The sequence below is a fragment of the Borostomias antarcticus genome (genome assembly GCF_949987555.1).
Source record: "Borostomias antarcticus genome assembly, chromosome: 18".
Taxonomy (NCBI): Eukaryota; Metazoa; Chordata; class Actinopteri; order Stomiiformes; family Stomiidae; genus Borostomias; species Borostomias antarcticus.
In genome coordinates this window covers 979,084-992,971 of record NC_140251.1, presented here as the reverse complement: position 1 = coordinate 992,971, position 13,888 = coordinate 979,084, and the positions used below count along the sequence as shown (strand labels likewise).

General features: G+C 44.4%; 1 protein-coding gene across 1 annotated transcript in view; it reads right to left on the bottom strand.

Moving 5' to 3' along the window:
- The window catches only part of LOC311320851 (solute carrier organic anion transporter family member 3A1-like), a gene marked incomplete at both ends in the record, with an annotated part of 37,648 nt that extends 33,492 nt beyond the window's left edge, over positions 1–4,156 (bottom strand). Inside the window, one exon of the mRNA XM_084452707.1 lies at positions 4,013–4,156. Within this exon, the coding sequence (XP_084308833.1) occupies positions 4,013–4,156 (144 nt within the window). The remainder of the gene's footprint in view (positions 1–4,012) is intronic.
- Between the last annotated feature and the right edge of the window lie 9,732 nt (positions 4,157–13,888).

Genomic DNA, 13,888 nt, shown 5'->3' with positions numbered 1-13,888 from the left:
AGACTTTTATCAAATGAATGGCGATGTCCCGTACCAGGATAATCTCTTCATTTGGTGGAGGAAGGATATGACATAGAGTCAACTGGAAACCAGTGAGGTTTTGGTCAGGGCTTAAAAGGTTGGTGACCACAAGTCGCCCACTAGCAGCAAAGAGTGACAACCTCCCACAAACTCTGTTGTTCCTCGTCTTATTGATCCTGTGCAGACAACAGTCATGAGAGGACAGTCTGATGCAGGGCTCCACAGACACAATACACACAAATGCCCAGCTATCAAGATAACAAACATATAGGCTAGACTAGCCTAAATGAAGGTGACTATAACATAATACTTAAACCTTATTGAAAGAGTGCTAACTTCAGAGGCACAATATGACAATTCTACATATTTGATGGGTTAAATTGTCTAGAGGGATTTCACTATAAATACTATGGTTTGTAATGTATGAGAACAAACTGTTGGCCTGCCCACCTGCCAAAGTTCCTAACCAGCACCAGTTCCAAACTATTTTCAGATCTGTCCCAAAATGACCTTGAAAGGGCGCAGTCCTTCTCAATTCCCAGAGATGCAAAGTTAATTTAGCTAGGGATCCTAACAGAAACATACAGTAGTATTCTTCTCTCTCTAGTGTTTTACTTCTATGTATATTTTTGCTATTCTAATGTTTGTTACTCTTTTTAACAATTTAATATGTTTTATACCTACTAACTACATAGTTGTTACTTGCCATGTCCTAAGAATGTAATTGTTCAAAATGACCTTGTATTACACTGTGTGCACTTAATAAATAAAACACTTGGACACAAAGTGGCTTTACTGTGATGGCAGTAACTCCTTGCAGATGATAAATTCTAAGACTAAATGTTGCACAGAAGCTGATCTTTCAATCAGTTACAACCTTGTACCAACCTGTATCATAGGTCGCAAAAATGGCTTATTTGAGTCATTTGTACAATGTGCATGTTTGTTTGTTTGTTTGTGTGTGTGTGTGTGTGCATGTGTAGGCGCGTGTGCATGTGTGTGTGTGTGTGCGTGAGTGTGTACGCGCGCGAGAGAGTGTGCTGTGCCGTATCATCTGATCTGCCAGAGCCTTTGTCCTGTAGCTTCCCAAATCCCCCCGTCCTGGAACCCCTGGGAAGAGTCACGCTGGCCTCTGCTCCTGTCCTCAGCCCACTGCAGCAAGCCAATGAACCTGTGGATGAACCACTGGAGCTCTCAGCTGACACCAGCACAGCCAGAACAGCAGCTGGATGTTCGCTGTGGCAGAATCTGTCATCCCTGTCACGCTGTGCGGTACTGCAGCTGTGTGAATGTTAGCATATGAACTCTGACAACGCCTTCTCACATTCCTCACATCTGATCACTCCTACTGAATCAGCCCAGACAGCATTCCAAAAGGTTCAATAATTCACTGATCTATTTATAGTTCAATGTCTGGGTTCTGTTGTGTAATGATTTGTGTACATTCCACAAAGATGAGCATGTTACTGTGGGTTTAGCTAGTTAAATGAGCTGACATCACTAAAAGTCTGTCTGAAAAAGATGTTTTCTTCATTGCATGGTTAAACGGTGAACTTCTCTGGTTGTGTTTTCGTTAACAAGGTGCAGGCTCAACATTAATCAACCTGTTCAGAATGACTGACGCCAAACCACACAATCAACATTCCGTTTCTCAAACAAGAGGATGAGACTTGAGTAAGCACAGCGATTCCCGTTTCAAACATAAATACACACTTCCTTAAAACAAAGGTTGAGGTACAGATTCAGGTTTCCTTTGCTGCCCTTTTTAACAGACAATTTAACATCAGAGCTGTTCATCTGGAATAGGCTAAACCTGGTCCCATTTCAAACCATAAATATGTCTGCAAGCTCTATCAATGCAAAACATACACTAGGGAAAGATAATATGAATAAAACACAAACAACAACTAGCCTATATTTTAATTGATTAATAGATTGGCCCGGCCAAAACGTGATCAGAGAGAAATCGTTCAAGATAGCTGGAAGTCCAGACTGATCTGGGAAACTGAAAGTGAACGTGCGTGATCAGGATGGAGACACGAGGCTAGGGAACACACACAGATCAGGATGGAGACACGAGGCTAGGGAACACATACAGATCAGGATGGAGACACGAGGCTAGGGAACACACACAGCAAATAGAGGCTAGGGAACACACACAGCAAATAGAGGCTAGGGAACACACACAGCAAATAGAGGCTAGGGAACACATACAGCAAATAGAAAATGACTGATGAATGAGTTGCTCTTATCACTACTAGTACACCGTGATGGAGCACACAACTTGAAATTACTTTAATACCACTCACCACAACATCGACTACCAGTAACTGTTAACTACTGTACAGTACAGTACGACCTTACAGTACATGCAGTATTGTGAGTTATTGTCTATGCAGAGACAGAGAGTACTGTATGTGAGCCGACAGTTTCTCATGAGAGCAGCTAGGCCTGAATCAGAACACAGTGAGTTACCAAGATGGGAGCATCCTAAGCTGCTCCGTCACATCAAGCAATAAGGACGAGCCATGGTCCCCTGGTGTGGGGCCCTGGCTGTCAGCAAGCTCTCCTATAAGTCCCCTCATCCCATCACAGTAGCAACAACAGCTCCCTTAGGAGGATCTGCAGCAGGTCACCAACAGGTTATCAGTTTGGCCCTGGCGCAGGTGTCCCTCATTTCCCGGCGCCAGGAAATGAAACCACCTTTGGCGAGACAGCCGGGTGGCCAGTCCTGTTTGCCTATAGGGAAATAATCCTGCGCTCTCTCACAGGCCTATAATTTGCAAACCCCTGTTTTGTTTTTTTCTCTCTCTGAACATACTGTAGGAGTGAGTTGTCACCACTAACTGCTCCCCAGTTGAAATACCAAATTGAAGGGCTGTTTGTTTTAACCTTTGTGTGCAAACTGCAGTTATGATCTACTTAGTGAGAACAGTATGTCATAGTATTCTGAAATATGCTGTAGGACATAAAGGCTATCCTTAGTCTTCTGGGAATACTGCAGACGTTGATACAGGTTTATACTTAACAGTATTTATCAGTGTACTGAAGCGAGAAAATGATTTAGAGGGATCTTGATAGACACTGTGTGTACATAGGCTACAGTAGATGAGTGCAATGTTCCTTCTACGGGTTAAAGCTTAGAGTTTATGGCCATTTGATGAACACAGAGCACATGTTGGAGGGACTTGAAAAATGAATCATGCAGAATAAAAGCCTACAGTGTAATAACATTAAGGGAAAAAAACAATGGTATGAAGCGATGGATTGTTCTTGCACTTGTAATTTACTCAAGGAGAGAATTCTGATTGATAAAACCAGCGTGTCTTATGCATCCTGTTAAAACCAGCGTCTTATCCATCCTGCTCCCATGGTTGGGGGACTGTGACTCATTGGCACAGAATAGATAACATGTTCCACCCCAAATATGGCCATAGTATTTCAGTTCACATACTACGCTGTTGCAGAACTGAGAAGCGCGCTGAAAAACAGGGAACTAAGTCAGTAGGCTCAACTCAACTGTTACTGATCAGTATCACGGGGAAAAATCGGAATTAGACTACAAGTGAAATAGAAGTATCCTATGAAAAAACATGAGTTTAGTTTGTATTGGTTTGTATATATTCGTACCATAGCCTTCCATCACATGAAACGAATCATGGTAGGGCGATAATAACCCTAGTGTCCAGGTGGCCTCTACACCTGACAGGACAATCTCACTAGGCCTATACTTACCGCTGGTGTTTCAAGGCAAGGCAAGTCACTTAAGCCGGTTACATTTATCTTGTTATGTCATAGCTGTTGCACGTTTCATCACAGCCACTTAGGGCTATAGCTTAGCATGCAAGTAGCTTATCTACTGGAACAGAAAAAGTACAGGCTAGCATGGGCATTTTCAATAAAACGGCCATACAAGTAGGATACGGTCGGAACATGTGTCTTTGGGCACATATCTCGTAAGCTTTAGGTAGTCTAGAGTCCTTATACTCACCAGGTATGCTCCAACTGTGCCCTGTGCCAGCATCAGGGCACATTCCGACACCAAGAATATCTTGATGTTTGAGAAGCATGATGACTTTTTCTGTTGAATATCGCCACTGCTCCTCTCCGACCCCCTCTGTTTTTCCACCTGCATCCTTTACGAGCGGCGGCCACTTCGTAGCACTGCGAGATACGAAAGACGGAAGGTATAACCGGCTCGCCCGGAGATAAACATAGAAGACTCCTCTCTGTCGTGTTTCTTCCAAAAGGCTACATTCGGCGCCTCCGGCGCACAGGCTCCGTCTATTTTCTCCCGCAACCTCTGCACTTTACATCTGACAAACTATGAATGTAAATATACAGCCAGACTCCAAAGGGGCTCGTACGTCGCCAGAATCGGTGAATGAGAAACCGATTGTCTCTCAGATTGCAACAGGGCAATACACATTGCGCGCAACACGTTGAGCGTAATAGTGCTAAGGCTCTAAATATTACGACGAGAAGCTTTCCATGACTGCCCGGAATTGACTTGGCACGGTCCTTGATATAGTCAACGTAGCCTGCGAATGTGCGAGTGCACTCCCCTCACTTCACTGACTGTACAGATCGACTACACGGCGTGCGCGCCACTTCCAATTACAAAACAGTCCTTACAGGGGCGCTGTGTAGCTTGCACCAAATCCTAGACAATTTGCGTTCAAACCAAACTCGGTAGCCTATACACTCGGAGAGAGAGGTTTGGGGAGGTATATGGTAGCGAACTGGCAAGGACGGGGGTGCCAATTGGTGGTACAGCCAGGGGAGTGGCCCTATTTGATGCATAAAGGGTGTTTCCTGTTTCGGTCAAACCCTATTGTGTCTCTTCCTTTACCCGCATGTGTCATGAGGGCCGTTTGTGCTGGTGTAACCGCGAGTGAAACGTGGGAGTAGCTGTCAGCGTGTCCACTTCACAAGCAGGAGGGCAAGTGGACACGCCCTTAACATGGGCCGAGCTGGTGAATTCAACGCAGACGAGAGTAGGCTACTACAGCTACATTGGTGCAGTGACCAGTGAGGGGTGAGTGTAACTGAGTGAAATGTGAGAGTAGCCTAGCTGGTGAAACTCACTCTTCAAAGGAGCGCTGATTCCCTCCAAGATGGACGTCCCTATTGGCGCAACTGTTAGTGTCTCCGCCTCACAAGCGGGAGAGCTTGTTGAACGGGGTTCGAATCCCGCCTTGGGCACGCCCTTAACATGGGTCGAGCTGGTGAACACAACACACCTGATTACGTGAGCTCACATTCTGCTTTCCACAGATCATTCTGGACTTCTTCCCATCCACATCGATTTCCGGAAATTACAAAATAATGGGCCAATCGGGGACTGCTTTTCTGCCCCCCAGTGGAGACGCAGCCCCTGATTGGTTCTCGTAGTTGATGAGTGAAAATGAACGTAAACGTTAGTAGAATTAACATAGCCATAAGTGCAGTTACTGCAGAAATAGATTCAAGAACAAGAGTATGCACTAGTGGAGTTTCTTAGAGTAAAATACATTTTTGCCGTTCTTCCAACTGGATGTGGCTAGTTTTGTTACGCTGATTGGCTGAAAGAGTTTCCCAAGGCTCCTGACATCGTTCAGACTGTTAGTGTTTTTGAGAGGAAGTCTGGCTTCCAGGCTGTTATGTGCGCCATAAACCCCAATATGGGAGGATTGAACTGCTGACTGCCATGTTCTCCATTCCTTACACTGACTCAGAAGTGGGATGGCAGCCGTTGGGCCGTCGGAGCGGCATGTGTGGAGTGGACGTGAGGGACTTAGTCCCCACGCTCTCCTGGACAGAGGAGGTGATAGTGTAACGACGACCCCCTATAAAGCTTGTTAACAGCTCTGCTAGGGAGCTAGCTCTCTTAGTGTTTTGCGGTTAGCGAGGAAGGACGTAGGTTCGATCCCCACTCAGGGCGAGAGTTCTCTATCCCCGTTCGCTATATATATATATATATATATTCCAGGAGCTTGCCCCAGGTTGCCTGTTTCAATATCTGTGTGGTCTGTATGGCTCTATGTGCTACTAACCCTGTTCTGCCTTCCCTCTCCCTAGTGCCTCTCTCTCTCCCTTCTATCTTCTAACCAGGTCCAGTGGATGCCCCGCTGTCACCAGCAGACCTCCCGGAGTCCGATAGATACCCCTGTGTCTGCTGTGGATGTCGTAGCGTGTCCGTAGAATGTTCTCTCTCCTATGATGCTTTTTAGCCTCTCTTACTCTGAAATGTAATTTAATGTAATGTATTGCTTTATAAATGTTCTTAGCCGGTAGACAAACATAATCCTGGAGCTTGCTCGATCGCCTTGTTGAGAGGGGTCAGGGAAGAATTTTTACAGCTCACTTATCTGGCCCCCGGGTGATTACTGTTTTTTTTCTTCCCTCTGGAATATGTAGAGAGTGGGTCGTATGCCCACCTCCCTTGTTCTCTGTAAAGCGCATTGTGTTGCCTCTGGGTATGAAATGCGCTATACAAATAAAGCTTTGATTGATTGATATATATATATATATATACACACACACACACACAGAGAGAGAGAGAGAGCTCCAGTCATGTACATCTCACAACATTTGTAATTCGATACTGTTTATTTGATAGTGATAATGACTCAAATTATGATAATAAAACAGCACAATTTATGCCCGATGATGATAAACAAGTGGAGGCTATATGGTTAACAATCTTTAGTTCAACGGATTTTGGACAGGACCAGTGGACAGGACTACTCACGTGGACAGGACTGAGGAACTTGACCTTTTGGTGTTGTCACAGCTGGAAGGAAGACACCTAACTCACAGCTAAAACATATAATTTAGTGTACTCTTATTTCAAAGCAGTGGACATCTGTTTGTCAAAGAGAGTCAAATGACTGTGTACAGATTATGCTCTTAATCACTTGTTTAGAAAGGAGATGCACTTGTGAGTTCTGGCGAGTAGCAGTACACTGACTTCCTATGTTAAATGCAATTATTGTAAGTCGCTTTGGATAAACTATATGCCTGTAATGTAAAATGTAATGTACAGGGGAACATGCCAGGTAATGACCCTGTCACCATACAGTTTATATGAACCCAGGCCTTGTTATTACCACCGAACTATAACAAACTACAGTAGCTACAATCCTGCCAATAATAAGACAAGAATAAAGCTATCCATAAATGTAACATCTTTGTAACTCATCTGCAATCACCAATGGATAGAACTGGTCATCCAGAGAATATGAATGGGAGTGCAGTACAGTTACACGTTGGTTGTCATTCTGTAAGTGTATATCTCCTCGGCTTCACTGTGTGCCTGTGTCTGAATAATAATGCACTAGTCAGCACTCAAGAAAATGGCAGGAATAGCAATTCCATTTATTAATGATTTTGTGACCTCAAGTAGCACACTATAGTCCAAGAAATGTGTGATATCACATTGCAAGGTGTTCATGGCTTAGTGGAATAGTTTAATGCAAAATAAACATAAATAATTAATTAATTATGTATTCATCACAATTCTCTTTCTCTCCTCTTTCCTGTATGGTGACAGTGATTCATTTACTGCAGCATGTAAGACAGACACTATGCATGTTATTAGCAGCATGTACTATAGCTCAGGAGGTAGAGTGGCCGGCTGGGGATCGGTTCGATCCCTGCTTCCGGAGTGTGTCGTTGAGCAAGACACTTGTTGCAGCATGGTGGCGTAGTACCTAGTACTGTTACCTCATAGCAAGAAGGTCTCCGGGCCTTTCTGTGTGGAGTTTGCATGTTCTTCCCGTGTTCACAAGGATTTTTCCCCATAAAGAACCCAATATGAAAAACATGCAGAACAACAGACCGCTAACGCTGTTGGTCCCCGGCACGCTGCCTGCTCCCGGCTGCCCTTGGGAAAAATGTCATCGGTGGATGCTCCAGCCATTCGTGTGTGTGTTTCAGCATTGTCACCTACACCATGTGATGTGTGTGTGTCTGATAAGTAAAGATGTTTGTTGTGTGTTTTTGTTTTAACTTGGCAGTAGTTTATCAATTAAAAGATACAGTACCAAAAGATCATTTAGTTTGTCAATGAAGCCACTCTATAATTATTTTGCTCCTGAGTCAATAGGTAGACAGTAAGGTTTCAACTATTTTCTAGGTGTGATAAATAGGTTATTGATAGACTACAGTAGTTCTGATACCTGTTGGAGCACTATAGACACCAACTATACTGTACTGTATGTACCTCTGCTATTACTCCAGCTTAGACCATCCAATCAACTTTTATCTGCTAGTTCAGAAGCTCTCGCTTTGGCGATAACTTCTGGGGAAAAACAATGATATTCATGGACACCAACGGGAAGACTCTTGGATTTTGTGTGCGGAGGGATAATTGCCGTGCACAGACAGTGGGCTGTGCGGGGAGGCTGATTTGGCCTTTGATTGGTCACTGACCGCAGCTTTCCACTTTTCAAGTATTGCTAATAAGTCCAGCTGCCGGTAGCATATCTGGCATATAAAGTGTCATTTAGGCTGCTTGGACTTTCTTCCACGTAGCTCACTTGACAGTTTTCTTATTTTCTGGAGAGGATGTGTATTTCTTTTAGTCGCAACTGTACGCTTCCAATTAAATCTGTTCAAATGCAGCTGGATTTGAAAGGTAGGCGCTGGCTCCATCCCTATACCCATATTTTGTTGCATTTTACTCCAGACTACCATTGGAGCAATCAGTAATTGGCCATGTAGTCCATCATATACCCGTCTCCCCCCCAGAACATAGCAGACATGTTGTGCTTGGCAAGTCCCATCTGATTGGTTTGGCAATTGTTTGCAAGCAAGCTATTGTACTACTATTGGGTGGACAGTAGAATGCACTAATGTTGGACAAAGCTGAGCAACGGCAAAATAATTCTAGAGTAGGCTGGGGTGAGGTAATTGGTCACTGTTTGTATCAGGGCAGCCTCACTAATTTTGAGCAAAGCTGAAGCTCTTGCAGCTGATGAGCAGGCTAGATTATTCTATAGTAGGCAGTTGGAATGCTGGGGGCGGCTTTCTATTCAGAGCAGTATTCCTATTGGCTGGTGTATTTTATGTTAAAATTAGCCAAAACGTAAATTGATTAAAAACCCGACCCTGTCCAGACCCCGAGGATACCCATGCCAAATATAAACGCTGTCAGGCCAACGGCGTCCGAGGAAAGCCTGGATAGAAGGCCAGCAGACAGACAGACAGACAGACAGACAGGCCAGCAGACAGACAGGCCAGCAGACAGACAGACAGACAGACAGGCCAGCAGACAGACAGGCCAGCAGACAGACAGACAGACAGACAGACAGGCCAGCAGACAGACAGACAGACAGGCCAGCGGACAGACAGGCCAGCGGACAGACAGACAGGCCAGCAGACAGACAGACAGACAGACAGACAGGCCAGCAGACAGACAGGCCAGCAGACAGACAGACAGACAGACAGGCCAGCAGACAGACAGGCCAGCAGACAGACAGACAGACAGACAGACAGACAGACAGACAGACAGACAGACAGGCCAGCGGACAGACAGGCCAGCGGACAGACAGACAGGCCAGCAGGCAGACAGACAGACAGACAGGCCAGAGGACAGACAGGCCAGAGGACAGACAGACAGGCCAGCAGACAGACAGACAGGCCAGCAGACAGACGGACAGACAGACAGACAGGCCAGCGGACAGACAGACAGGCCAGAGGACAGACAGAGAAGACAGGCCAGGGGACAGAGGCTGAGGTTAGCTCATTTATATGTTAGATGATAGAACTGTGAATGAATGAACTCATTCATGAATGAACAAATATATACAGTAAATCCAGACCGGGAGTAAGTACTCAATTACCACAAATAAAGAATCGGATGGCTGAATGGAGTGTGTGTGTGTGCGTGTGTGTGTGCGCGTGTTCAAGTGTCTCAACGAGAACAGAAGTTGAACAGAAGTCGGTGGGTGGGGAGGGACCTGCTGGTGCCAGGAATGTACGAATGGAAAAGACTCCTGTGTAGAATTGTGCTGCTCTTTGAAAAAGCTGTTATTTATCCAGTAGGATCTGGAAAAAGGCAGGTTGCCAAAATAGAGGCCCAGCCCCTCTGCTGGCCTGGAAGACCTAGAAAAAGGAGGGGCAATGGGCACATACAGTACACATACTGTATGATTAGTTATATAGTAAATTAAATCATCTATCGACATATAACTGTAGATTTAATCAAGTAGACCCGTTTTAATTTACAAGTTTTTTTTTTAAAACTCATGTTCTGTGATCAGGTTGTCAAAGTTGTGTGATGATCGATAAAAAATAGATTGATTCTAAGAATGACATCCCTGCTCATCTGTTTCAGCTTTTGGCAATGGAACCTGTTCTCCTCGGGGCCTATGTCTCCCCCTGTTCTCTGCTGGACTCTGGACCAGGAGTGAAACATGAAAGTTCTCTTTAATGATCTGGACCAAAGTAAAGTATATCTCACTTACCAACATAGTAACTTTCTGAGGTGTCTGCGGAGATGGGGCATGAGCACACAAACACTTGTGAACTTCTACCGCAGCATCATTGAGAGTGTCCTGACTGGAGGCCTCACAGCCTGGTACGGCAGCACCATCGCCCACAACAGGAATACCATCCAGATGGTGAAGTGCAGAAGATCATCAGTGTGTAGCTCCCAGCCATCGAGGATCTGTACAGCCAACGTTGCCACAGGAAGACCATCTCCATCAGAAAATACACCAGCCACCTGAGCTACCACCTGTTCACACCATCTCGCCAGAAAGACGGAAGATGGCTGATTATCAGGACCGCGAAGGAGAGGTTCCACAACAGCTTCTTTCCTGATGCGGCTCGCAAACTCAACAGCCAGTAAAATGCAGTGATTCCCTGACTCCAGGTGAATTACCACCATCATCTGCACCATCACTGATGGGAAGCTAGGTCACCATACAGTAGTCCCTATTTCTATTTCATTTTGATGTTTCTGAGGAGCAGTATGACCCTGAAGATTCGAAATCATGAATGTTAATGCACTTTCAAAGTCTTACTCATGCACTGCTGGATTAAAAGTTAAAAAAAAAAACATTATTGCAAGGAGGATATTTTGTAGAAAACTACTATGCTAGGAGCATATCATGTGAAGAGTGTGAGAAAATGTACAGTATGTTCAACCTGTTAGGCAAAGTTAGAAATACACGGGAGGAACACTACGTTTGATGCAATCTAATAGCAGCCATTGTACCTTAACCAGATGGGACAGTTCATGAAGGAGACCTAAGCATGATCAAAATATTATGATCAAAATTCGACATCTCATAGTGAACCGCAGAGAACATATACTGTAATGCTCATGATCATGTGTGTGAATGTAAGTATCAGATAGTGAAGGTATTTTCGCAATAGCATATGCTAGCATTCTAAGATCCATATGGCATATGGATTTTTCATGTGAATTTGGAAAATAGTGGAACAAATTGCATTTGGTCTCTGGGGCCTACTGTACATTATCCACTGGCATCTGTCTGCATACTGTTTATGACCTTTTCCTTTGGTGTAGACCACAGAAGATGTTGAAGCTAAACTCCCATATCATTATTGTTGACAAAAAAAATCACACCCAGATGATGAAGTATGCGGCGCTTATAAGCAATCTCTACTACCCTCTGCTGGTGTGCAACGGTATTGGCTACTCCTGATTGGTCTAAATGTCATGCTACAAACAGACACACACACACACACACACACACAGGCAGATGGATACACATAAAAGTGGCTGCACTACTTAAAAACAGGATGCACACATACAGTACTGTATGCCAGAGTGGATTATGTAGGCCTTGGATCACAGTATATGTTAACAAATATTCAGTGTTTGTATAAACCGTAACATCCCGTTTCCAGTGGAGTATGTCAGCAGCACTGTTAAGTCCACAAGAGAACAGGAAAGCCTCTGCATACCATGTGCCGGCCCCGCCCTCTTAAAGCCATCTCCATGGTAACTGCTGTGGCATTAGAACAGGGGCTAAAGATTTTCGGGTGGATGCTGGTCTCCTGTGACAGATGAAATGTGGATTATAGATCATCCATTTGGCTGTTAAATATCTTACAGTCAAAATACTTAGTTTACAGGCCTCAGTGTGCTGTACAGTTGCTTGCACCGTAAAATTGCCATTGCTGCCGATCGTTTTTCCTTGAAAATAATCCATATAAGAATATGTATATCATGCTGAATTTCCCAAAAGCATTATAAAGTGTACAGTTTTTGTCATTAGTCAATCCACGCAAATACTGTACAGTATACAAGTGAAATATTATGCATTAGTCAAACATGTTAATTCATAACAACTTGTCAATATGCATTTTATATCATCAGTGAGATTAGATCAATTATGAGATTAGGTAAAGAGATTATCGCTCTCAGAGTGTGGTTTATTGTGCGTGGCTGGAAGCCAGCGCACCTAGTATAGCGTTTGTTGGGTTATCACTCCCTCCCTCCCTCCCTCCCTCCCTCACTCCAGACAATGTTGGCCTGCATCTCTCTGTTGGCACCACTAGAGGCAGTAGTCCCAGCTAGGCTTGCCGCGGTTAGTTAACACTGTTACTCTGTGTTTGGGAATACACCGTGTATTCACCGAGTCATTATTTTAACACCGCCACCGTTGTTTTACCTATTTAGTTAATTTTCGCATATCAGCGCCCGCTCATCAAACTCAAACAAGTGTCTGACCTGCCCCTCCGCATGCACACGCAGCACAGAGCGAGTCTAGAGGAAGGGGAAGGTTATGGCTGCAGCCTCTTGTGGGCTACAGGTTATGGCTACAGCCTCTCACGTTAACAGCTAACCTAGCCACAGAGGAGTGGCTGCTGCTATAAGCTCGCTGGCTAGCTTATTCTAGCAGCCTATTCTCTCGCCTATTCTAGTAGTCTAGCAGTATTTCGCTCATAACTAACATAACTGCGGAAATTTGGCGTTGTATGTCTCCACGGCTAGTCTGCAAATGTGTGATCCGAGTAAGGTAAGAATGAGATCAACATTACAATCAATCCTGTGCTTCTTTATAATCAGAATTTGTTTATTGGCATGTAGTTTTTCAACATACTAGGAATTTGCTTCGGGCATGGTGCATATTCCTAGTAGGCTATGTTGAAAAACGACATTGCAAAAAACGGATTCTGATCATAAAGAAGCACAAGACTGAGTGTAATGTTTATATCTCACTGTGATCACGCATTTGCAGGCAAGCAGTGGAGGCATACAACACCAAATTTAAATACAATGTAAGGCAAAGGTCTAATGTTAAAGATCAAAGCAAGCGCTCTCTTATTGTAGACGGTGCTACCGGTAATACTGGTGTTTGTCATGGGTTTATTAGTCAGTGGGAAAAGATCCCCACCGTGACATCCCTAGTCCCGGCACACCAAAATCAAGGACACCAAAATCAACACGCTGATCTCCACTGCACAAGTAGGGTAGTGGTCAGAGCATTGGACTCACACCCAGGACATTCTCAGAGATTACCGTCTACTTACTTCACCACCTAAAGGAAAGTGCATACAGCAGGTAATGACTTTTGTCCAGAAAAGTTGAACCAATTGCAGCAAAATAGCTAATGTTACAGGAATCATCAGTGTAACTGCTTTAGCCACTGACCGCTACCATTAATGTTATGGAAGCTGCTGCTAGTTGTTGTGAGCTCATGAGCTAACTGGCTATCCCGCTCTTATTGTGCTGGATTAGCATTGGAAGCATTAGAACTGATGTGTCCAGGCGACAAGACCTATCTTAATTTATCAGACATTATTTCATGTAATTTCAATTCACAGCTATTTCAGTGGCATGACTAGCTTCCGTTCTACCAGTCCTGAACAGAAACAAGCCAGCCACGCACATAAGCCAGGCTTG